We start from the raw sequence: 25886 nt of genomic DNA on the forward strand, positions 1-25886 counted from the left end.
AGCTGACATTTTTCTGTAGGATGTGGCAGAAATGTGATTCTTCTGTACAGGAAGAATGAAATCTGCTTACCTCTTGCATCTCCAGAAAATGTAAACTTATATGGACTTTGTCCTGTCCATATACCAACGTAACCGAAAAATGTAGTGCCTCTGAATTTTACCTAAAAATAAAAAGGACACAGAATGGACTGTAGTTAACCATAACTGCTTTTAATGCAAAGCACACCCCAAAATATGATCAGGTGTGTAAGTAATTTAACTTCAAGAAAACAGAGACCTTTATTTGAATGTAAACTGAGGCTCTAATACTTAAAATGCTTTAGCTCAGGATTTAGGAAGAAAAGGTTAAAATTCAATCTCTCTCATTTACTAATGCAAAAAAACAATGAGGGGAAAAGCTCCAAAAACATTATTATCTCTCTAGAGGTCGCCTGCATTATTTGACTTTGCTAAAACCTTGATCATTGGGCCACAGTGTTTGTGGCTTATGGGAATTGCAGCTCAACTATACCTGGGCTGCAAACATGCTGCACATTTAGAACACACCCCAAGATCCCTTTGAACTGCAGTTTACCCCCTCACACAGCTACAATTCCCAGCACACTTAGCAAACTACAGTTCCCAGAATCCTTTTGGGGATGTCATGCACTTTAAATGTGCCAAGCATATGCAGAAGTGGAAGGTGCCCCCATTTCTGCCCTAGGCAGTCAGGTGTCTAAATCTCACACCTCACCTCCCCCTGTGGAAAATATGACTGACACTATTGCAGAATCCTGGATAATAGAGAATCTAAAAAGCAACCTGGCAAAAATGCATGCTCCCTGTGCTTCTCGCAGTGATACTTAACTGCTGCCAAGAGCTTTCTATACCTGCCCATTCTTTAAAAAGTCCACATTTATGGTTGTCTTCTGAAAAATGTCGAGAAAGGGTGCATCCAGATTCCGGCCATGATAAATGCTCCCGTTAGTGTCCTGAGCGATGATACTGGTGCAGTATCTGTGGGATAAGAAAACAAGAGTGAAGAGATTAGATTGGAAAATTTTCAGACAGGATTGATGGAAGTCAAAAAATTGAATAAGATGTAAAAGTATGTTTAATTACTTTTGAAAATGATATGCTAAAAAACTAATAAAAAAATTATATGGGAAAAAACAAGACAGCGGCGTAGAAAAAGAGGACACTCACAAACACTCACAAAAGAACATGTTTTCCCTGACGCTTCGTCTAGAAAACAAGCACGACGGAGGGCAAACAATGATGAGAGACTGAACCAAGGAGGGGTTCCCAAGAGGGGGAAGCTCAATTTCACACACTGATTTGGTGTGGCCAGCCAATTCTTTGGCTACGGACTTCTAGGAAGATTGCTCCCTCTAATAGAGAACTCAAATGGTGAGTGCCAACAGAAATGGGGCCCAAAACCAGAGGGTTGTATTAGCATTGTCATTAGAACTTGAAGGTTTGTCAAAGTACAATATTTACCTACCTACCTATGTGCACACAAGTAGCTGGGAGTGTTTAATTCTGCCCAAATATTTTTAGCAACCAATGTTAGTATGTTGAGGTTTGCAGGAAAAAAAAGGGATACAGTGACATAAGAACAGATTATAGAAAAGATCAAGATGACAGAGGTTGGAAAGGAATGTTTAGAAGTTGCTAAAAAATTATGGACATTGGAATGCAGAAAGGGGGGTATGGGGGAGTCCTGGAAAAGAGGTTTATGAAAAAATGTTATGAAATTATACGTTTTGTATGTCTTTTTAGGTGTTTGTTTGTCTTTAAAAATTTTGTAAAACCAATAAAAATTTTATAAAAAAAACAAACAAATATTTTTAGCAACCAAAAAATATTGAGACCTTCAAATGGATAGTGCAATTTTATGAGCTTGGACCCGCCACGCCAAAAAAAAAACACAGGTGAAGTCATGCCAAAGCCACATTTTGGTCCGCCATATTGATTCAAAATGGCCCCTGGCATCCAAACATCAACAAAGACTGCCGCCTCCACTTTGGGAACCCTCATGCAGAGACTGGTGCCAATATCTTGAGAAGCAGCTGAAGTGATGCTAAAGAAACAGAGAAAGTTACACTAATGTGATGTTTTCGTTTGCCATATTGATTCAAAATGGCGGCCAGCATCCAATCATTGATGCAAAAGAGCACTCCCATGCATTTGAGGTGTTGGTATTTTAATGCTGGTATTTTATTCTGCTCTGATATGATACCCTTTTATGTATTGTGCATTAATACATTTCTTTTTTAAAAATCTTATTTCCGCACTTGAAAGGCGCTCTGAGAACAGTGGCTGCAGAGCTTGTAAAGATTTAAATTTAAATTAAAAAGAAATCTGAGCAAGTGTGTTTTTAAGTTTGCACAGACAGGGAAAACACCACTTCTCCCCACACAACAGATGATTGTACTAATGTTTTCATTCATCTTTCATTGACAGATAAAACAAAAAAGGAAGGATTCCTTGCACCAGCAGGCTCTTCTTCACCAATATCAAGAACACTTACGTGGTAATTTCGTAGGCCAAGTTAAGGAGCAAGCCATCCCCAACGTTCAGCCCCAGGGCTTGGCAGAGTCCCCGGATCTCGCCTGCAAACGGCTGAGGGACAAAGGATTCTATTTCTTCCGCCAGAGGCCGGATAATCGCATGAACCCACTTGGGAACCACTTTGCTGCAATGCAAGACAAGAAAGCAGTACATCAAGTATCTAGAGGGCTGCCGCATGGGAGATGGAACAAGCTTGTTTTCTCCTACTCTGGGTGGTAGAACCCAACAGGGGCCACCTGGCTGCGGAATACAGTCATACCTCGGGTTACAGATGGTTCAGGTTGCGCGTTTTCGGGTTACAGACACGCTGAAACCTGGAAGTACCGGAATGGGTTACTTTAGAGTATCAGCGCTTGCAGAAGCGCCGAATCGCAACCCATGCATGTGCAGACGCGGCGCTGTGGGTTGCGAACGTGATCCGTGTGGGAGGCATGTTTGCAACCCGAGCATCCACTGGGCCCCACTCTCTTGGGGACCCCAAAAAAATTAAAGGGAAAAAAACCTGGATGTACATTTCCAAAATACAGTGGTACCTCGGGTTACATACGCTTCAGGTTACAGACGCATCAGGTTACAGACTCCGCTAACCCAGAAATACTACCTCGGGTTAAGAACTTTGCTGCAGGGTGAGAACAGAAATTGTGCGGTGGCAGTGGGAGGCCCCATTAGCTAAAGTGGTGCTTCAGGTTAAGAACAGTTTCAGGTTAAGAACGGACCTCCGGAACGAATTAAGTACTTAACCCGAGGTACCACTGTATAAGGTAAAAAACAAATAAAATAAAACCTACATACAGTAACAGTGTTTTGTGTTGTGCAGGCTCCTATGATGTAAGTAACGGGCCCCACCTGCTAGCCTGCTCCCTAAAATATCCCAGGTTTGCTCATTTCTATATATAGGGTGCCTACATTCTGCATGTGCAAATGGCTTTAGATACCTATTTGGTCCATAAATTACCATATAGTATTTATTCAACACAAAAAACGGCAACAATTTGTTGTTGACAAAGGACTGCTGGACATAGAAAGGGCCCCATCGCCTTCAGTAGTTTTAGGGCAGGGATGTCCAAAGTCTGTTTCGGGGGCCTAATCCGGCAGTTTATTTCCTGGGGTAAGATCCTAAAAAAAAACACCTTAACAACTTCAACCCAAAAAAATAGCTCAACAATTTCAATCCTAAAAAAGCACAACTTTGGTTGGCCCTCACGGCCCTTCACTTCATCAAATCTGGCCCTCTTTGAAAAAACTTTGGACACCACTGGCTTAGGGACTCGTCAAACCTAAATCCAGCCCTGCAGGTGAGGGTATCCGACGAAGACGGGGCTCTAGTCCAGGGGTCAGCAAACTTTTTCAGCAGGGGACCGGTCCACTGTCCCTCAGACCTTGTGGGGGGCCGGACCATATTTTGAAAAAAAATGAATGAATGAATTCCTATGCCCCACAAATAACCCAGAGATGCATTTTAAATAAAAGCACATATTCTACTCATGTAAAAACATGCTGATTCCGGGATCGATCATGGGCCGGATTAGGAAGGCTATTGGGCCGGATCCGGCCCCCAGGCCTTAGTTTGCCTACCCATGCTCTAGGATTGAGTGGAAACCAATAGTGCGTCGAGGGTGGCGCTGTGGGTTAAACCACAGAGCCTAGGGCTTGCCGATCAGAAGGTCGGCGGTTCGAATCCCCACCACGGGGTTAGCTCCCGTTGCTCAGTCCCAGCTCCTGCCAACCTAGCAGTTCAAAAGCACGTCAAAGTGCAAGTAGATAAATAGGTACTGCTCCGGCAGGAAGGTAAACGGCATTTTCATGCGCTGCTCTGGTTCGCCAGAAGCGGCTTAGTCATGCTGGCCACATGACCCGGAAGCTGTACGCTGGCTCCCTCGGCCAATAAAGCGAGATGAGCGCCGCAACCCCAGAGTTGGTCACCACTGGACCTAATGGTCAGGGGTCCCTTTAATAGTGCATCAAGCGGTCAAGACCAGAGCTGGATCCGGCCACCCTCTTTCAGAAGTTCATATGAACCAGGATTACAAGGAAGGAAAAAGCAGCGGAGAGAATGACACCCCGACCAAAATCCCCCTCCCGGTTTGCACTCACTCGATGAGCTGCACGAACGCCTCTCGGAGGAGCGCCGGGTCGAAGTGGAGCCGCAGGACCGGCAGCCAGCGCTCTTCGGGCGGGCTGTCCAAGCTGACGTTGCAAAGCAAGGGCGCGGGCACCTCGGGCCTCGCCGACCCCTGGGGGGCAGCAGCCCCACCGCACAGCAGCAGGAGCGGGAGGGCGAAGGGGAGCCGCGCAAACCCGCCCCGCGGGCGCAGCCCTCGCTCCATTGATGCGCGCGAGCAAAAGCGGCTCTTCGAAGAAGCCCGGGCTGCGCGTGGGAGGCGAGTTTAAGATTAGGGGAGGCGACCGGGGGCGGAGCCCGAGGAGAGAAAGTGCTCTAACCGCAACCAGGGACGCCGCTTTGCAATGTTCACTGCATAAGGGGATATATAAACTCGTTTTCTGATCTCGGGGTGTGGCGAGAAAGCACGGCTTGGCTAATAGCCGGCACATTTTTGTGTGTGTGTCCCCCATTTTTAATTTTGACAAAGTAATAATCATAAATAAATAAGAATAAAAATGTGCGCCCCACCACCGAGACCATTCCGTTGTAATTTATCTAACCTCCCAAAACTTCAACACCTGTTGCGACAGTTTGACCCCTTTCCGTTTTAGCAGTAGGGATTCTACAAACACCTTCCATAGCTCCTCAAAATCATTTCTCCTGTGTATTCCTTAATGGCACGTGTTAATTTATCATCATTAATAGCTATATCCCGCACCTCTTTATAGTCGGCTTTGGGTTTTTTGCACTCCCACCCGCTTTAACAGCTGCGGGGTGGGCAGGCAGTAATTCAACAGGTGAAGCTTTTCCACAGCGTGGTTGGAGGTGGGCAGGCAGTAATTCAACAGGTGAAGCTTTCCAGGACATGGTTGGCGGCTCAAAGGCAGGAGTACCTTGCATTGAAAAGCAGGAAAGCGGAGGAGTGCAAGGTTTATCTGTTATCTGTTACTATTCAACACAGGACCCAACTCTTCGCCCCCTCCCATAAAATATTTGATGGGGCTGCCCCACCCCCAGTGGATGGGCATTGCCATTCAAATTGCGTGTGTGCACCACGTCATGTGATCGATTATGTGGGGTGGGGCTTGCCTCCTCAATATTTTCTTCAAGTTGCTATTCAGTTAGGGAGTTAAAGTGGCAATAGTGGCACATGGGGAAAATTCCAACATTGGGGCAATATCTGAAAATGGCAGATATTTTTGTGGCATTTCTATGATTTTATGCATTGTGATTGCCGTTATTTTTATTGATTGCAGTATAGTAATTCTTCATTGTAATTTTTAAGTGTAAACTGTTTATTGCTATTTAATTTTACTGTTTACTATTATATTCTAATGGATTATTGAATATTGCTTTATTTAAGTCGTTTATTTTAAAGTTATTATGACTTTTTTTATTGGGTCGGATTCTTATTAGTTGCGTGAACTTTGCTGCCTATTTTGTTGTTTCTCCAGCTTGTAAAGTGCCTCCTGCATAGTAATATAGAAAGGCAGAATACAAATTAAAAGTGAGATGAAAATAAAATAATAATAATAATAAAATGCATCTTGTTTTGTGTGGGTCTTCTGCTGAACTTAAGCCAGGAGTCAGCAAACTTTTTCATCAGGGGGCCGGTCCACTGTCCCTCAGACCTTGTGGGGGGCCGGACTATATTTTGAAAAATATAAATACCCTGCAAGCCGGTCCCACAGCTGCCTCCGGACCTGGAGGAGGAACGCACTCTGCACACGCTCAGGAGCACGTCTTGGCGGCACCCTCTCACCGGCGTTGTTGACAAACAGCAGCCGTAGTTTGCCGACCCGACTCAAGCTGTTCTGGTTCATTGGGAATCATTTTACCTTTCACCATCCTTTCAACACCTTTATCTGTTCTTGTAATTGCATACGCTCTATGGTTGTGGCAAACTCACCTCTGACCTTCTGGTGAAGGGAAAGAAATCTTATACAGTAAATAAAACTAAAATAAATAATAATATAATAATTTATTATTTATTATTTATACCCCGCCCATCTGGCTGGGCTTCCCCAGCCACTCTGGGCGGCTTCCAACAAAATATTGAAGGAAGGTGAGGACAGGTGCGGTCTTGACTATGCTACCACTCAGTGGATTTGTAACTGGCTGACTGACCGAACCCAAAGGGTGCTCATCAATGGTTCCTCTTCATCCTGGAGAAGAGTGACTAGTGGGGTGCCACAGGGTTCTGTCTTGGGCCCGGTCTTATTCAACATCTTTATCAACGACTTGGATGATGGACTCAAGGGCATCCTGATCAAATTTGCAGATGACACCAAACTGGGAGGGGTGGCTAACACCCCAGAGGACAGGATCACACTTCAAAACGATCTTGACAGATTAGAGAACTGGGCAAAAACAAACAAGATGAATTTTAACAGGGAGAAATGTAAAGTATTGCACTTGGGCAAAAAAAATGAGAGGCACAAATACAAGATGGGTGACACCTGGCTTGAGAGCAGTACATGTGAAAAGGATCTAGGAGTCTTGGTTGACCACAAACTTGACATGAGCCAACAGTGTGACGCGGCAGCTAAAAAAGCCAATGCAATTCTGGGCTGCATCAATAGGAGTATAGCATCTAGATCAAGGGAAGTAATAGTGCCACTGTATTCTGCTCTGGTCAGACCACACCTGGAGTACTGTGTCCAGTTCTGGGCACCACAATTCAAGAAGGACACTGACAAACTGGAACGTGTCCAGAGGAGGGCAACCAAAATGGTCAAAGGCCTGGAAACGATGCCTTATGAGGAACGGCTAAGGGAGCTGGGCATGTTTAGCCTGGAGAAGAGGAGGTTAAGGGGTGATATGATAGCCATGTTCAAATATATAAAAGGATGTCACATAGAGGAGGGAGAAAGGTTGTTTTCTGCTGCTCCAGAGAAGCGGACACGGAGCAATGGATCCAAACTACAAGAAAGAAGATTCCACCTAAACATTAGGAAGAACTTCCTGACAGTAAGAGCTGTTCGACAGTGGAATTTGCTGCCAAGGAGTGTGGTGGAGTCTCCTACTTTGGAGGTCTTTAAGCAGAGGCTTGACAACCATATGTCAGGAGTGCTCTGATGGTGTTTCCTGCTTGGCAGGGGGTTGGACTCGATGGCCCTTGTGGTCTCTTCCAACTCTATGATTCTATGATTCTATGATTCTATGACCTCACCTAGGCCCGAAGTCACCCTCCCCCCAAGCAGGCTCAAAGCTTCTCAAAGCTTTTCAAAATCATTTTCTCAGCAGCTAAGCATCAGAAACATTCCGCTTGCTGTAACTAAAAAGATTGCAACAAGGTAGAGAACAGAGCCCATGGTCTTCTCAGGCCTTTCTCAGAACCACATTGCAACTTGCTTTCTCTCCGGGAACCATGCCACAGCACAAGAATGAAACAACGGGAACACTCTGAAAACCCCCTCTCCCCCTTTCCTGCCAAGAGTCCACAATAGTCCCAAGACAGCTTTCTGTACATGCTCAGGAACCTCAACATGGGGCAGGACTCCTGAGGGAGGAGAAAGGAGGAGGGAACTGGAAAGGAGTATATATGATTGTGCGCATGACTGTGAACTTCGTGCATGCTTTTTGTGACTTATCACACTTGCTCCTTCTACCAGTTCATGGATGGTAGAAATAAAACCTTTTTCTCCGAAGCTATTCCTTGAGTGTTTGTTGACTCCCACTTCCCTTTCCCAGGCGCAATATTTTTCCCACCCGAGGGCAAAGCCTCATAAGGCTACAATATTAAAATACATCAGACATTAAAAGCTTCCCTAAACAGGGCTGCCTTCAGATGTCTTCTAAAAGTCTGGTAGCTGTTTGAAATCTGGTGGGAGGGCGTTCCACAGGGCAGGTGCCACTACCAAGAAAGGCCCTCTGCCTGGTTCCCTGTAACTTGGCTTCTCACAGTGAGGGAACCGTCATAAGGCTCTTGGCGCTGGACCTCAGTGTCCGGGCAGAATGATGGGGGTGGAGATGCTCCTTCGGGTATACTGGGCCGGGGCCGTTTAGGGCTTTAAAGGTCAGTAGCAACACTTTAAATTGTGCTTGGAAACGTACCGGGAGCCAATGTAGATCTTTCAAGACCGGTGGTCTCGACGGCTGCTCCCAGTCACCAGTCTAGCTGCTGCATTCTGGATTAGTTGTAGTTTCTGGGTCACCTTCAAAGGTAGCCCTACGTAGAGCGCATTGCAGTAGTCCAAGCAGGAGATAACTAGAGCATGCACCACTCTGGCGAGACAGTCTGTGGGCAGGTAGGGTCTCAGCCTGCGTACCAGATGGAGCTGGTAAACAGCTGCCCTGGACACAGAACTGACCTGCACCTCCATGGACAGCTGCGAGTCCAAAATGACCCCCAGGCTGCATACATGGTCCTTCTGCACCTTCTAACAGATCTAAGGTCTGAAATGTGCATACAGTGGCTTCAAGTTACAAGAAAGGAAATTCCGACAAAACATCAGGAATAACTTTCTGGCAGCAAGAGTTGTTCCAATTGTGGAACCTTGGGAGGTGGTGGGCTCCCCTTCCTTGGTGGCTTCTAATCAGAGGTTGGGTGGCCATCTGTCATGGATGCTTTAGCTGAGATTCCTGCATCGCAGAGGGTTGGACTAAATCCTTGGGTCCCTTCCAGCTCTAAGATTCTGATTCTATATGCAAACCAGAGTAACCTGGAAGAGTTCCCCCAACAGCCTAAATACTGTTTAGGTGACTAAGGGGACTCTCCCCTGATCACAGAAGCCAACTTGCTTTTCAAGAGCTGCTGCAACACAAGTGTGAAAGGGGCCTTTTGTCAATAAGAAGAATAGTTTGGATTTGATATCCTGCTTTATCACTACCTGAAGGAGTCTCAAAGTGGCTAACATTCTCCTTTCCCTTCCTCCCCCACAACACTCTGTGAGGTGAGTGGGGCTGAGAGACTTCAGAGAAGTGTGACTAGCCCAAGGTCACCCAGCAGCTGCATGTGGAGGAGCGGGGAAGCGAACCTGGTTCATCAGATTACGAGACTACCGCTCTTAACCACTACACCACACTGGCTCTTCAGAGAACCTCCTTGAATTGTTGCTCCCAGAAATGAAGAAGAGGCTGTACTAGCTTTTCGTACCACTGGACTATGTGCCTCTGGCTCAAATTCACAGGTATCTTTTTGCTGCAGTATGGGAAGTAGAAGATATAACACAGGGGGGAAATCAACCAACCACCGCTGCTTTATAAATCAATTTATTTACAGTCCCATCATCAAAGATCAACAGCAGAACAATCATTTTATTCCAAGAGCGACGATAAAAAAACAACCTATTAACTTTTCAGTCCTGTCTGAAGGCTTAAGATTTCAAACATTAAAATATTTAAACTTCATCTTCTGTTTACCAGAAGCAGGGCATTACTATATGCAGTGCTAGCACCTAATAGGCAGAGCACCTTCAACAGGCGCCCTTAGCCTATGAAGATTTTGTGTGTGCAAAATGAGAATTATATTGTGCAGTCTCTAACTTTCTCAAGTGCCGTGTGCAAAGTAGCAGGGTTTTGGGGGCAGTGGGCCTTTTGGCTATGTAGGGAGCCCAGCGAATGCTCAACCCCAGGCATCCCCAACCTTCGGCCCTCCAGATGTTTTGGACTACAGTTCCCATCATCCCTGGCCACTGGTCCTGTTAGCTAGGGATCATGGGAGTTGTAAGCCAAAACATCTGGAGGGGCGCAGATTGGGGGTGCCTGCTCAAGCCCAACATTATCTGGAATTGGCCACAGCTGCGCATACTCTGCCACAATTTGATGCGCTTCCATCCTGCTGTTCTTCTGTGGAAATCAAGGCATCATCAGTAGGGTTACCAGGTACTCTGCCATCCCAGGCACCGACCAGACTCAGACATGCTTGATTTCCTCAAGGTTCCTGCATCATCTGCCTTCAAAGCATCATCTACTGGAAATCATATTCAGATGATTATGCTTCACCCTTAGTTGCATTCCTGTGTAGGTGGGATTATTTCAAGTTCTAGGCAGTCACCCACATTTAGTGAATTTCCACTGTGGTCTGTTGTTCTTTGTAAAAGAACAGGATGGTAAATTTCCCCATTAATGTACTGAACTGCTTGTCCAGGGAGCATAAATCTCGATGTGGGTTCTAGGGGAAGCCCATTTTTCCAAATCCCTCCATGATCTGCATGGAGACAAAAAAAAGGGGAAACTAAAATTAGTGTATGTTGACATGCACCTTTAACAAGCTATAATAATAATAATAATAATAATAATAATAATAATAATAATAATAATAATTTATTACTTATACCCTACCCATCTTGACTGGGTTGCATAAGCCATTCTAGGCAGCTTCAAACATAATAAAAATACAGCAAAATGTCAAACAGTGAAAAATTCCCGATAGGGGGCAATTCTCGAAACCAGCATAATCAAGTATTCCAAAAGGACTGAAGTAAATTTATATGACATCTAAAAGATTATTGTAAGCAATTAACATCACTAGCAGGGTTATCTGAAGACTTGTAAAGAGAAGTTTTCTACCTTTCTATATTTAAATTTTGAGCTATTTTGTAATGAGTGTAATTAGAACTGAAAAACATACAAAATGCAATGATAAAATAGTTAATTTTGAAAGCCCTGAGGCGGGAGGGGAGGAAGTTGATAGGCTCTAAAGAGCCAGGGAGGTAAAGTGGATAATGATGATGGGAATGTATACTGTTAAATGGAAAGTAAATAAAAATTATATATAAATATAAAAAGATAGGGGGCAATTCTGTAATGAAATGCACCTAGATGTGGCTACAAGTTAGATGTCAGGAACTGCAAGTAGGAATGTCAGAGAATTCCGAGGAAAAGAGAAATGGGAGCAGAAATTGCTGGTGTTCGCTTACACTCATCCCAAACGCAGAACATAAATCAATCCAGCAATTGCAATTGGTGTTCCCTGTTGCATTCAGACCACAAATGATATGCAGTTGATCATGGAAAACCCGCATTGGTTTTCCTTCGCATTTAAATTTATGGAGTGGGATAACATAATAGGGACGCGGGTGGCGCTGTGGGTTAAACCACAGAGCCTAGGACTTGCTGATCAGAAGGTCAGTGGTTCGAATTCCCGCGACGGGCTGAGCTCCCGTTGCTCGGTCCCTGCTCCTGCCAACCTAGCAGTTCGAAAGCAGGTCAAAGTGCAAGTAGATAAATAGGTACCACTCCGGCGGGAAGGTAAATGCCGTTTCCGTGCGCTGCTCTGGTTCGCCAGAAGCGGCTTAGTCATGCTGGCCACATGACCTGGAAGCTGTACGCTGGCTCCCTCAGCCAGTAAAGCGAGATGAACGCCGCAACCCCAGAGTCGGCCACGACTGGACCTAATGGTCAGGGGTCCCTTTACCTTTACCTTTATAACATAATGCCAACGTGAGTTATGTAATTAATTACGCAGACTATGTAAAACTACACGACATATGTCATTTCACCACAAGTGGACAGCAAGACAAATATCACGGGTTTTGGCAGAAGGCGATTTGCAGCAGAATGAAAACAGTACTGTACGTTCGGAATACATGTTCAGATAATGAATGATGCCTCCTTACATCCCTAATTTCAAGCCAGGGCTACTGGGAATTTGGATGGAAATCCCAATGGCAATTTGCATAAAATATGGTAACTTACTCATTTTCATTCCAAGTTTCTGATGCATGTTGTATACTTGCTGGGGGCTGCAGCACTCATTACAGTGGTATAAACTGTGAGCCTGGCAAAGGATATGAAAGGAACTGAGTCATGTTATACCTAAGATTCTAACTCAAACATTAACTTGAATAAAACAGAGGTCAGATTTAGAGGGGCCCTTTTATTGCACTGGATTCCAGGTTTATTAGAAGAATCTTTATCCCACTTTTCAGTCCAAAACAGGCTCCCTTCCCCACAAAAAAGACTTATAAATGTCAGTGTTAAGACCAGCTTAAGACACGACACACAAGGCAAAAGGATGGGGTTGGAGGAGAGGGAGAAGGAAACCCAGGCGTTATTTCTTTAATTACGGAATTCTTGGAAATCTGCAAAGCTCAGCTGGTAGAGCATGAGATTCGTAGGGATTGGACTAGATGACTCGCGAGATCCCTTCCAATTCTATGATTCTATGAAATGCCAACTTACTTGTTTAAGACTGGCTGTACGGATAGCACCTGGAAAACAACAAAATGGAAGGGGTCCATTTACTAAAAAGCAGTTGTAAATGGCTGAAATGTCTAAGCGCCAGTACACAAAAATACAGTATAAAAAGGGGGGGTGGGAAACACACAGTATGATAAAAACAGTACTACAGAAACAGACAGAAACGTAATGCTAGCAATAATAGGGTCCAATCTTCTGGGTCAGGGAAAGCCTTATCTGAAGCAACTGATGGATGATGCTTCATGTATTATTATTATTAAATTTATTTATTTATACCCTGCCTTTCTCCCCAAGACTCAGGGCAGAGGAAAGTCCATTCTGGAGTGTAGAAATTGAGGCTTTTTGGTACAGGTGTCCACAGAGGCCATCACTGGCATCCTCAGACTCTCCCCCTCATCTGTTGTAGTGTGTGCTTAGTTGCGTGTGCATCACCCACAACAGGTTTGCTTGTTTGCAAATTTGGCAACCCTCGAGAAATCCCACCAGAAAACTATTCTAGCATAAAGGCACCAGTAAAAGGCTTTTTCTTGTTTTTGGTTTTTTTAAACAGGCATGATGTAAAATGGAAAACTTACTTTGTAGAGAGACTCGAGATTAATATTTTTCTGTCCGGTGGCATTCATCGCCTTTATGGCATGGGTTCTGCAGAGTAAAAATTAAATTTTAGTGAATGAATCAAAACTGGGAAGAATCGCGGTGCAGAAGACAATTTCATACTGGAGGTCGGAGGTGTGGGGGGGTTTCGGCCCATATGGGATTCTGTTTGTGCATGTAAAAATTACCAGAACAGAAAGCTGAGCAACGTGTAGTCTTTTTTTCTGAGCTCAGTCTCAGTTGTTGTGTACCACATGCTCTCGACTCTTGCTTGTCACGGCTAAGAGGATGGATGGCAGCTAATGGATTGAGGTTGAATCCTGACAAGACAGAAGTACTGTTTTGGGGGGAAAGGAGGCAGGCGGGTGTAGAGGACTCTGAAGGACCAGGTGCACAGCCTGGGAGTCATTTTGGACTCACAGCTGTCCATAGAGGCACAGGTCAATTCTGTACCCAGGGCAGCTGTCTACCAGCTCCATCTGGTACGCAGGCTGAGACCCTACCTGCCTGCGGACTGTCTCGCCAGAGTGGTGCATGCTCTAGTTATCTCCCGCTTGGACTACTGCAATGCGCTCCATGTGGGGCTACCTTTGAAGGTGACCCGGATATTACAAGTAATCCAGAATGCGGCAGCTAGACTGGTGACTGGGAGTGGCTGCCGGGACCACATAACACCGGTCTTGAAAGACCTACATTGGCTCCCAATACGCTTCCAAGCACAATTCAAAGTGTTGGTGTTGACGTTTAAAGCCCTAAATGGCCTCGGCCCAGTATATCTGAAGGAGCGTCTCCACCCCCATCATTCTGCCCGGACACTGAGGTCCAGCACCGAGGGCCTTCTGGCAGTTCCCTCACTGTGAGAAGCAAAGCTACAGGGAACCAGGCAGAGAGCCTTCTCGGTAGTGGCGCCCTCCCTGTGGAACGCCCTCCCATCAGATGTCAAAGAGATAAACAACTACCTGACATTTAGAAGACATCTGAAGGCAGCCCTGTTTAGGGAAGTTTTTAATGTGTGACATTTTAATGTATTTTTAATCTTTGTTGGAAGCCACCCAGAGTGGCTGGGGAAGCCTAGCCAGATGGGCGGGGTACAAATAATAAATTATTATTATTATTATTATTATTATTATTATTATTATTATTATTATACAACCCAGGAAGAACCAACCAGGTGGGTCCCCCTCCATGAAAGCAGGCAGGAGTTGACGCCGAATTTCAAGACATACACCCTGAACCTTGAGGTACTGGACAACCAAAACTTGGTGGCAGATGTCTCATTCTTGGGCAAGGCGATTGAGATAGTGGTGGTCAACCACCTTCAATTGTGCCTGGATAAAACTGAATATGGGGAACTTTGGCCCTCCAGATGTTGCTGAACTTCAACTCCCATAATCCCTAGCCGTGTTTGCTGGGGCTGATGGGAGTTGTAGTTCATCAACACCTGGAGGGCCAGAGGTTCTCCACCCCTGATCTCGACCCATTTTGGTCCGGCTCCAGGCCTGATTTCAGCACTGATTGGTGAAGGAGAGACAGAACTGAAAGGAACTGCATATTGCCTCCAACAGTGGAGGTATAAGAAAGCATGTATGTACTTTTGCTTTTCATTTTTCTTTAGGAGAATATCATCTTCACACAAACCTTCGATCATCAAAAGGAGGAGGGGTTGTCCAGTGATCGTAGTTTGTCTCCACCCGGTACCACCTACATAAAACACATAGTTAAAACATTTATCATTGCATTATTTTTGCACACATTATACAAATAAAGTACTTATTTTTTAAACGGGGGAAATTAGTTTCTTCCGAAAGATTTTCAGATCTGTAACATGGTTAGGAAAAACTAGACGCGCCCTGAATTTATGCACAAATGGCTGCTCATATCACGTCAAGCTAGCCCAAGTATGGGAGACCTTGTTCAGCCCAAGGCCACAGTCCCTCCCGGGCAACCTTCGGAGGGCCATATGGTGCTGTTGGGTGGGGCTAGGGGCAAATATGGGGGAGCAATGAATGTATATTTTGCTTCTGTGCAGAATCCTAGTTTCTTTTTTTTTCTTTTTAAAAATATATCTTTATTAATTTAAAATAAATACATTTATGAAAAACAGATGTACATACAAGTAAACAAACATACAATCAAACAAACAAATAACAGAAAAATCAAACAAACCACCACACTATAAGATATAAGATTAATATAATACCATCAGATATACTCCTGGTATTGAACACAATTATAAAATTTATAGAAAAGAAATTTAAAACTGACTTTCAATTAATCTCACTGTACTTTGTCTATCCATTACATATTTCTTATATCATTTCTTTTTACCTCCCTACAAACTTATATTTATATAATACAGGGATAAGTCTAACTCTGCCAAGATGTTTCCTTTTATTCCATCGTTTTCTAAATATTCTTTAAAGATTCTCCAATCCTTCTAGGCTTTTTGTTTTGGTTGGCTTCTTACTCTTCCTGTCGCTTTCACTAGTTTCCTAGTTTCTATCCCCCGTCCCAGGCACAAATATCCCTTCCGGCTACTCCAAACAGCTGCGTCCTCTTGCCCTGCTCAAAAACTACCAAGGGACACTGATACTCCTTCCACCTACAAATCCACAGCTTGTTTTTTTCCCTCCCCCACCTGCAAAACCCAGGGTGGCAAAATTTCACGCTTACCCTCCGGTCAGAGGATCCAAGGGCCAAATATCGACTGGACCGCTTCTCCTTCTCGTGATGACTGCCCCCTCCCTGGGACTGGTGCCCCCAATGATGTAGTAGACGTCAGCTATAATCGGTGTCTTGGACAGCATGAGAGCAGCAGCCTCAAAGTCTTCAGCGTCGCTCAAAACCTTCAGCAAAGCAGAAAGGGAGTGGGCATTTTGGACTGGGAGGTCCACACCATGAGGGGGCTCCTGTGCCTTTAAGGATTGCATAGAAGGCACAGCTTTTCCCATCGCACGGCTGTAGAGTTGGGAGAAGTCACAGAAGCCCCACTTTGGGTTTGGAGCTGGCAAACCTGCAAACATTTATCACACTGTGCATTACCCCCAAGGCTCCAGAAGTAACAGAGTTGCTGCTTCTCCGTGTCCTGAAAACCTGAATTCCCATTTTAAGGAAGCAAGTTTCTAGTCCTTCTATTTGCAGAGCTAACCAGATAATCAACAGGCGCAGAGCTGTCACGCAAAAGCGAAAATGACAAATAACCCTTGCTCACCTCAGGCCTCAAAACCATGTTTTTTAATTGGAACACCTACCAATTTGCAAGACATTAATTCAACAGAACATACAATGTTTGTAGTCATCTGTGCTGGGGAAAACGGAATTCTGAACGCCGTGACATCTGAAACAATTTTATTATTCCTAGTTTGAGTTATCATCACAAAAACCTGAGTATTGTCAAAGTTTGAATATTCTCTCCCTTTTACACCCTCTGCTTTAACTCATCCTACATCAAGCCAACAAGATCCACAAGTTGAGATGTGCCAGATTAGCCTATGGCTGACAAAATGTGCAATGATGCTTTAGGGCAGCGGTGGCCAAACTTGGCCCTCCAGCTGTTTTTTGACTACAACTCCCATCATCCCTTGCTAACAGGACCAGTGGTCAGGGATGATGGGAATTGTAGTCTCAAAACAGCTGGAGGGCCAAGTTTGGCCACCACTGCTCTAGGGCAAGGAAGCCAATGTGGGGCTGCCCTCCGGATGTTGTCACTTTCCAATTCCCATCAGCCACAAGGCATGATGGGAGTTGTAGTCCAACAAATATCTGAAAGACTGCCTCCTTACAGAGCGGGCATTTCAGAAGCTCAGGGTGGTAGTGGACCAGGAGAGGGCATTCTCTGCGAAAGCCCCTAAGACTACAACTCCCATTATCCCTGACCACTGGTCCTGATAACTGGGGATAATGGGAGTTGTAGTCCAACAGCAGGTGGAGACCAAAATTTAAGCAACACTGCCTTAAGAGGAATCTGGCACCTTAATTATACAGTTTTTGTTGTACACTGAAGACTCATGCCTGTGCATTTGACACTTGAGATGTCTATTTTTTATGGACCCACACTATTCTTGTGATGGTAATCTTTTTAAAATGCTTTTTAACGTTGTATTTCAAATTGTTGTGACCTGCCCTGGGACCTTAGGGTGAAGTGCAGGTAATGAATCAAAATAAAAGAACAGTAATAATAAATTTAGAGAGCACTATCTTGGCTGCTACTGTTCCATGAAAGAATCCGAAACAAGGCAATGCAGATATCTGTCATTTTGAGTCACAGAAAAGGCACCCTGTCACATGAATCACAGAAAATCTCTTAACAAATAAGAGTGATAAACTAAATGCATAACATTTCTGTACATGTACCACCTCTTGAACTGCTTTCCATAACAATTTACCAGTGCAATTTTGTAAGAAAAGCATGGACTAATTCAAAATTTCTGATTTTCTGAAAGTGAGCACTGAGTCTACAAAGGACAAAACTGTGGCTACTTACAGTCCTGACCAGCCAGCTGACTGGAGAATTTCGATTTATGAAAGCAGCAATGGCATTTTCCCACCACGCACCAGAATCTATAAAAATGAAAGGGGGGGGGGACACTCCATAAGAATCAACATTCACAAAAAAGAGTGATTTCCTCTTGCTGTGTTAGTGTTTAATTGCTCCCACCCCAAAAGGCCGGGATGAAGAAAAGCAATATTTAAAATACAGATTTGTGATTTAAATTATGTTTTTCTCTTTTGAATGAATGCATTCTTGATCGCATGTTTTTAACCACTGTGCTCTGGAACGGAGCAGAGCTTAGCAAAATAGATCCGAAACGCAAAAAGCCAACAAAATTACAATAAGAGACATGATACGAACTGAACAAGACATTGGCAACTGCACATATTTTTGTAATTCATTCTGACTGTAGATTATACCCTGCCCTGTTGAGAAAGAATGAGCTTTGCTTACCTCTCTCGTCTCCAGAAACTGTAAACTTGTGTGGACTTTGTCCTGTCCATAAACCTACGTAACCGAGAAATGTCGTACCTCTGAACTTTACCTGAAAATCCGAAGACGGAGAACAGCCTGCAGTTAACTGCTTTTAACGCATAGGTAAAGGTAAAGGGACCCCTGACCATTAGGTCCAGTCGTGTCCAACTCTGGGGTTGCGGCGCTCATCTCGCTTTATTGCCCGAGGGAGCCAGCGTACAGCTTCCAGGTCATGCGGCCAGCATGACTAAGCCGCTTCTGGCGAACCAGAGCAGCGCACGGAAACACCGTTTACCTTCCTGCTGGAGCGGTACCTATTTATCTATTTGCACTTTTGACATGCTTTCGAACTGCTAGGTTGGCAGAAGCAGCGACCGAGTGACAGGAGCTCACCCCGTCACCGGGATTCGAACCGCCAACCTTCTGATTGGCAAGTCCTAGGCTCTGTGTTTTAACGCATAGCACATTGCAAAACAAGGTAAAGTCAGAGGTGTTGTTAAATTAAAACACAGGGTCCCACATTTAAATAAAGGCCTAATTCATAAATGTTGATATTTTCGTCCCTCCCATTGCAAGAATCTCCTGATCTGTTGTTTTGAGAAAGGAGGGGGCGGAAACCGCTCCTCTACTCTTCCACTCCTGACTGACTGCCTCACTCTGTGTGTGGAGAGAGTCTTATCTACGTAGTGTCTAAATGGCTGAGTGGGAGCTGTAACACTCATGCAAGCAAGTAGTTCTTTAGTTTGTAGTAGCTATTAGAAATAAAAGGAGTTATGCTGCGCAGCTAGCGTCTGCGTTATTTATATTCTGCATGAGTCTGGTGTTCACAATGCACAGTTGTGAGTCCAGTGCACTGGGACCTGTTTTCCAGGATTGGAAGGTCTCTGAAAGTGCTCCAGTCGCCTAGCTCAGTCGGGGCAGAACCAGTTATTGAGCCAGTCGCTGACATCGGTTGAAAGACATACTGACAATAAAATGCTTGAATAGGATTAAGGGAGAAGCTTAAAATTCAAGGCCTCTGATTTAGTAACACAAAGAGAATGAGGAAATGTTCAACAAATGTTTTCTCTCTAGGCTTCAAGCTAACACTCCGGCCTTTGGCCACAGCAACTGGGGCTTATGTGAATTGCAGACTAATGACAAATCAGTTGTGTACACAAGACATGTTTAAAGCACACAAATCCTGGAAACTGTAGTCCCCCCCACAGCTATAGTTTTCGGCACCCTTTACAAACTACAGTTCCCAGAATTCTTTGGAAGCAGTCATGTGATTTAAGTGGGCTGGGTGTACACAGCACTGGAGGAACCCATTCCTGTTACAGGCAGTCAGGTGCCTAAATCCTGCCCCCACCCCTGTAAAATATGATGGATGCCGTTTCAGAATCCTGGATAGGACAGATTCTGAAATGCAAAATGCACACTCGCCCTGCGTTTTCTATCCTTCTCTCGGTCATTCTTAATCACCACCAAAAGCTCTTTGTACCTGCCCATTCTTTATGAACTCCACATCAATGGTTGTCTTGCGTAAAATATCTCCAAAAGCATAATCCATATTCCGGCCATGGTATATGTTCCCATTGTTATCCTGAGCGATGATACTGGTGCAGAATCTGTGGGACAATAAAAGATCGTGGGGTGAAAAGGGACACTCCACATCTGGGATAGCTCAGTCGGTAGAGCATGAGAATCTCAATCTCAGGGTAGTGGGTTCAAGTCACAGGTTGGGCAAAAGATTCCTGCAATGCAGGGGGCGAGACTAGATGACTCTGGAAGTCCCTTCCAAGTTCCTAGAATTCTATATATGGTTCTATATCCACACAAAAATTATGCGTTTCCCCTGATATTTCATCTGGGAAATAAGCAACACTGATCAAATGGACATCCTTCCCTTTTGGGGGGCACAGATTGCTGTGACAGCAACAGCTCTTGTGAGCACTTGAACCCCACCCCCAGCAAGGTCTCCCCCATTCACTTAAATGGATGGAGTAGTTTAAAGCACACCTAAATGCGTAACACTCCCCCTCCGCTGGAATGAATGGCGAAGTCTGTTTTACACAAGAACTGCGTACACCTATATCGGAGCTGTTATGATAACAGATAAAAATGCTAATTATTTAAGATGGAATGTTGTGCAGTCACCTGGAAGTAAGCTCGCTTGAACACAGTGGGGCTTACTTCTGAGTAGCCAAGCCCAACATTGCCCCTAGTATAGCTGGGTCAATTTGCCTCGGCAAATTGCGGCTGCCGAGACCATATAAAACCGGTCTTGAAAGATCTACATTGGCTCCCAGTACGTTTCCGAGCACAATTCAAAGTGTTGGTGCTGACCTTTAAAGCCCTAAACGGCCTCAGTCCAGTACAGTGGTACCTCAGGTTACATACACTTCAGGTTACAGATGCTTCAGGTTACAGACGCTTCAGGTTACAGACTTTGCTAACCCAGAAATAGTGCTTCAGGTTAAGAACTTTGCTTCAGGGTGAGAACAGAAATCGTGCTCCGGCGGCACGGCGGCAGTGGGAAGCCCCATTAGCTAAAGTGGTGCTTCAGGTTAAGAATAGTTTCAGGTTAAGAACGGACCTCCGGAATGAAATAAGTACTTAACCCGAGGTACCCGAGGTATAAAAGGATGTCACATAGAGGAGGGAGAAAGGTTGTTTTCTGCTGCTCCAGAGAAGTGGACACGGAGCAATGGATCCAAACTACAAGAAAGAAGATTCCACCTAAACATTAGGAAGAACTTCCTGACAGTAAGAGCTGTTCGACAGTGGAATTTGCTGCCAAGGAGTGTGGTGGAGTCTCCTACTTTGGAGGTCTTTAAGCAGAGGCTTGACAACCATATGTCAGGAGTGCTCTGATGGTGTTTCCTGCTTGGCAGGGGGTTGGACTTGATGGCCCTTGTGGTCTCTTCCAACTCTATGATTCTATGATTCTACCACTGTATATCTGAAGGAGTGTCTCCACCCCCATTGTTCAGCCCGGACACTGAGGTCCAGCGCCAAGGGCCTTCTGGCGGTTCCCTCACTGTGAGAAGCCAAGTTACAGGGAACCAGGCAGAGGGCCTTCTCGGTAGTGGCACCTGACTTGTGGAACGCCCTCCCACCAGATGTCAAAGAGAAAAACAACTACCAGACTTTTAGAAGACATCTGAAGGCAGCTCTGTTTAGGGAAACTCTTAAAGTTTGATGCATTACGGTATTTTAATATTTTGTTGGAAGCTGCCCAGAGTGGCTGGGGAAGCCCAGCCAGATGGCCGGGATATAAATAATAAATTATTATTTAAATTTAAATTATTATTTAAATTTTAAATTATTATTTATATTATTATTATTATTTTTATTCTGTTCTTTTAACCGGAAAAGCTCTCAGAGCAGCTTGCAGAGAACAGTAAAAAAGAAAAAGTGAGTCCTTGCCTGCAGATTTGCTTCCTAAAATACATGGCACATAAGGAAAAAGGACTGAGGAGGGAGGAGGTTGGCACCCATGGAGCACGGTGTGACCCCCACCAAAGGTACTACTTATTCTAAAGCAAGGGAAAGGGGGGGAGGAGGGGGGGAAGCAAACCTGGGTACCAGTTATAGTTTTTATAACAAGCAGCTGGGGTGGAATAGATCAGGCAGCCTGAGGGAATGGCTGCCAAAAGTTGAAGATCAAAGGGAGATGCTTTCATCCCTGCTCAGCGCCTGAGGGCCCCAGTCCTGCCACTCACCACCTGGCCCAGGGCGGGGCTTGATGGGCTCTATAAAGGACTGCTGCTGCCACCACCACTAGGCAGAGAGGGCTCCATTTTGATTCGTTTTTGGTTTAAATTGCTGTTATTTTCTACCTACGGTATGTCATTTTAAACTGTGATATTAATGCTGTATTCTTGGTTTTAGATTTCGATTTATGTGGAAATTGTTTCCCACTTGGGTGTGTATTTTTTTGATGTGGTTTATTTATTGTTGATGACTTTTGTAATTATGTAAATCTTAGAATCATAGAATGATAGAGTTGGAAGAGACCACAAGGGCCATCGAGTCCAACCCCCTGCCAAGCAGGAAACACCATCAGAGCACTCCTGACATATGGTTGTCAAGCCTCTGCTTAAAGACCTCCAAAGTAGGAGACTCCACCACACTCCTTGGCAGCAAATTCCACTGTCAAACAGCTCTTACTGTCAGGAAGTTCTTCCTAATGTTTAGGTGGAATCTTCTTTCTTGTTGTTTGGACCCATTGCTCCGTGTCCGCTTCTCAGGAGCAGCAGAAAACAACCTTTCTCCCTCCTCTATTTGACATCCTTTTATATATTTGAACATGGCTATCATATCACCCCTTAACCTCCTCTTCTCCAGGCTAAACATGCCCAGCTCCCTTAGCCGTTCCTCATAAGGCATCGTTTCCAGGCGTCTGGAACAGCATCTTGTTATGCTGTGAGCCGCCTTGAGCATTGTTCTTTAACTGTGGGGAGGTGGCATACAAATAAAAAAGGTTGATGGTGATGCCTTTAAAGCACACAGCCTCCAGCAAAGAATCTCGGGAACTGCAATTTGTTAAAGGCGAAAGGAAAAGTAGCTCTGTAAGGGGAAAACTTATGGTTCCCAGGATTCTTGGAGAGAGGTGTTCTTTAAATGTACATTGTGGAGGCAGTATTTTTAAAAATAGGTAAAGGTAAAGGGACCCCTGACCATTAGGTCCAGTCGTGACCGACTCTGGGGTTGCGGCGCTCATCTTGCTTTATTAGCCGAGGGAGCCGGTGTTTGTCTGCAGACAGTTTTTCCGGGTCATGTGGCCATCATGACTATGCCGCTTCTGGCGAAGCAGAGCAGCACACGGAAATGCCGTTTACCTTCCCGCCGGAGTGGTACCTATTTATCTACTTGCACTTTGACGTGCTTTCGAACTTCTAGGTGGGCAGGAGCAGGGACCGAGCAACGGGAGCTCACCCCGTCGCGGGGATTCGAACCGCCGACCTTCTGATCGGCAAGTCCTAGGCTCTGTGGTTTAACCCACAGTGCCACCTGCGTCCCTTTTTTTAAAAAAAATACTGTACAAGAAATCCCTTGCACCAATGAGCTCTTCCTTACCAACATCAAGGACACTTACGCAGTAGATTCGTAGGCCAAATTGATGAGCAAGCCATCCCCAACATTTAGCCCCAGGGCTTGGCAGAGTCCCCGGATCTCGCCTGCAAACGGCTGAGGGGCAAAGGATTCTAATTCTTCCGCCAGAGGCCGGATAATCGCATGAACCCACTTGGGAACCACTTCGCTGAAAAACAAAGAAAACACAGCAATAAACCGGGGTCATTGGCTTCGGAGAGGCTGCAGTTGAGCGACAGGAGAACCACCTCTGAATGCAGAACGATGGCAGTCAGGCTTTGAGATGATTGTGAGCAAGAAGACCTGCTTTGCTTTCGAATGGAACCGCTGAGACCCAAACCCACAGGAACCCAAGGAAAAAAATAGCAGCTCAGATTGAGAAGCTGAGCAAGTGAGAGAGCAAGTGAGATCAGTGTGTTGCACTAGACCTGGGAGACCAGGGTTCAAATTGCCACCTGGTTAGCAAAATGAAGGCTGCTTCCTCCTCCTTTTTTAGTTTTCAAACTATTTATTAAATGTCAAGTTGCATATACAGAGCTTTTATACACAGATTCTATTGGCAGAAACTCTGGCTTTATATAACGTGCTGCACCTTTAACTCAATTGAGGAGAAAAGGGCGGGGAACAGGAGGCACACCCCCGCAAAAAAGGCAGGTGTTAAAAGCTGCGTCTTCTTGTGTGATGAAAGCGTGAACCCCAAATTAAGATTTTATCAATGTTTCATTGTTTTTTAAATGACCGCGTTTCCCATGCTTTTATATTGTTTTTATCTGCAGGAGGAGCAGAAATAAGTTTATAATAAGAGGAATAATTTATAGCCAAACAAAAAAAGGAAACAGCTACTCAAACAGGCTTGCAGAAAGCACTTGCAGAAAGTTGTTTGGAGATGATGGGAAAGGTATCCATATCCGTTTAAAAATAAAATAAAAGTAATTATAATTTCGAAGCGCTGATGTGGCCACCACCAATCCTTTTTCTCCCACTCCAAGTGGGAAAATTCCCACAGCAGTATCTCCAGTGCCGGACTCACTCGATGAGCTGGTAGAAAGCAGCTCGCAGGAACTCCGGGTCGAAGTGGCGCAGGACCGGCTTCCATCGGTCCTCGGGCGCGCTATCCAAGCTGACATTGCACAGCAAGGGCGCAGCAACAGCAGCCCCGGAGATGTGGGGGGCAGCAGCGCCCCTGCACAGCAGCCTCAGCAACAGCAGGAGGCAGAAGGAGCTCCAGGCAAGCCCGGGCAGCAGTGGCAGCCGCCGCTCCATGGCTGCGACCCAAAAGCAAACAGAGCGACTCAAGCTAGGAGCCCGGATATGGGGAGGGAACGCGGCGCGGAGGGAGGGAGTGCAAACGAAAGGCGGAGCGCCGCTGTGCGCGCATCAGCGCTTATTGCAGGGCCAAAAATAGAAACACTCCCCCCCCTTTTCCTTTCACCTCCCCCTGCGATTGGTCATGTTGTTTGGATGCCTGATGATCGTCTTCCAAAGCAACTCGTCTATTCCGAAGTTAAAAAAGGAAAGCGTAATGCTGATGGTCAACAAGAGAGGTTCAAAGGCTCTCTCAAGGCAAATATTTAAAAATGAAGTATAAATACAGTGGTACCTCGGTTAAGCACTTAATTCATTCCGGAGGTCCGTTCTTAACCTGAAACTGTTCTTAACCTGAAGCACCACTTTAGCTAATGGGGCCTCCCGCTGCCGCCGGAGCACGATTTCTGTTCTCATCCTGAAGCAAAGTTCTTAACCCGAGGTACTATTTCTGGGTTAGCGGAGTCTGTAACCTGAAGCGTTTGTAACCCGAGGTACCACTGTACTAACAATTGGGAGTGCTCCCATTGGAGAACAGAAACCTGCCCAGAAAGCTGTGTCCCCACCAGTGGCGTAGCGTGGGTTGTCAGCACCCGGGGCAAGGCAAGTAATTTGCGCCCCCTAACCCGTGGATTTGCGCCCCCTAACCCGTGGATTTGCGCCCCCTAACCCTAACCCCCAGATGTTGCGCCCGGTGCGGCCGGCCCCCCCTGCACCCCCCACGCTACACCACTGGTCCCCACTGTGGAAGGAGGTGTAGATCCAGAATTGGCCTCCACTGTTAAGACTGTGTTTATGGAAGACAATCTTCCTCGCGACGAGTGATTGCCAAAGAAAGATGATTTAATAGCTGCAGAGCTGGGAGTAACCCAACAGGTGGTGCAGCAATAAAAGTCCAAGGGTTGAGATGAGGGTTGGACCAGATTACCCTCCGGGTAAAAGTTAAACAGAAAACCATTCAACAGTTACAATAAATAATTTCTAGAATCAATAAAACAATGGCAAGCCACAGTACATAAAATAATACAATACAAATTGAGAAGCAGAGACTGGAGGGTGGAGCAAGGCAAGTGGAAGGAGGCCTTGCCTGATGGAGTCTTTCCCCTCAGTTCTTCATCCAGGACCAGCTTCCTCATGAGG

General features: G+C 45.3%; 1 protein-coding gene across 1 annotated transcript in view; it reads right to left on the minus strand.

The window, feature by feature from the left end:
- NAAA (N-acylethanolamine acid amidase) overlaps positions 1-24767 on the minus strand; it is a 38598-nt gene extending 13831 nt beyond the window's left edge. Inside the window, exons 1-14 of the mRNA XM_081207537.1 lie at positions 24472-24767; positions 23446-23610; positions 19846-19972; positions 18342-18432; positions 17880-17956; positions 16070-16242; positions 15035-15097; positions 13378-13444; positions 12785-12813; positions 12316-12380; positions 4648-4921; positions 2513-2677; positions 870-996; positions 71-161 (exon numbers count right to left, since the gene is read on the minus strand). Coding sequence (XP_081063663.1) covers positions 71-161; positions 870-996; positions 2513-2677; positions 4648-4921; positions 12316-12380; positions 12785-12813; positions 13378-13444; positions 15035-15097; positions 16070-16242; positions 17880-17956; positions 18342-18432; positions 19846-19972; positions 23446-23610; positions 24472-24704 — 1747 coding nt within the window. The 5' untranslated portion in view covers positions 24705-24767. The remainder of the gene's footprint in view (positions 1-70; positions 162-869; positions 997-2512; positions 2678-4647; positions 4922-12315; positions 12381-12784; positions 12814-13377; positions 13445-15034; positions 15098-16069; positions 16243-17879; positions 17957-18341; positions 18433-19845; positions 19973-23445; positions 23611-24471) is intronic.
- Positions 24768-25886: the final 1119 nt, after the last annotated feature.

The sequence above is a fragment of the Podarcis bocagei genome (assembly GCF_964188305.1).
Source record: "Podarcis bocagei genome assembly, chromosome: 9".
NCBI lineage: Eukaryota > Metazoa > Chordata > Lepidosauria > Squamata > Lacertidae > Podarcis > Podarcis bocagei.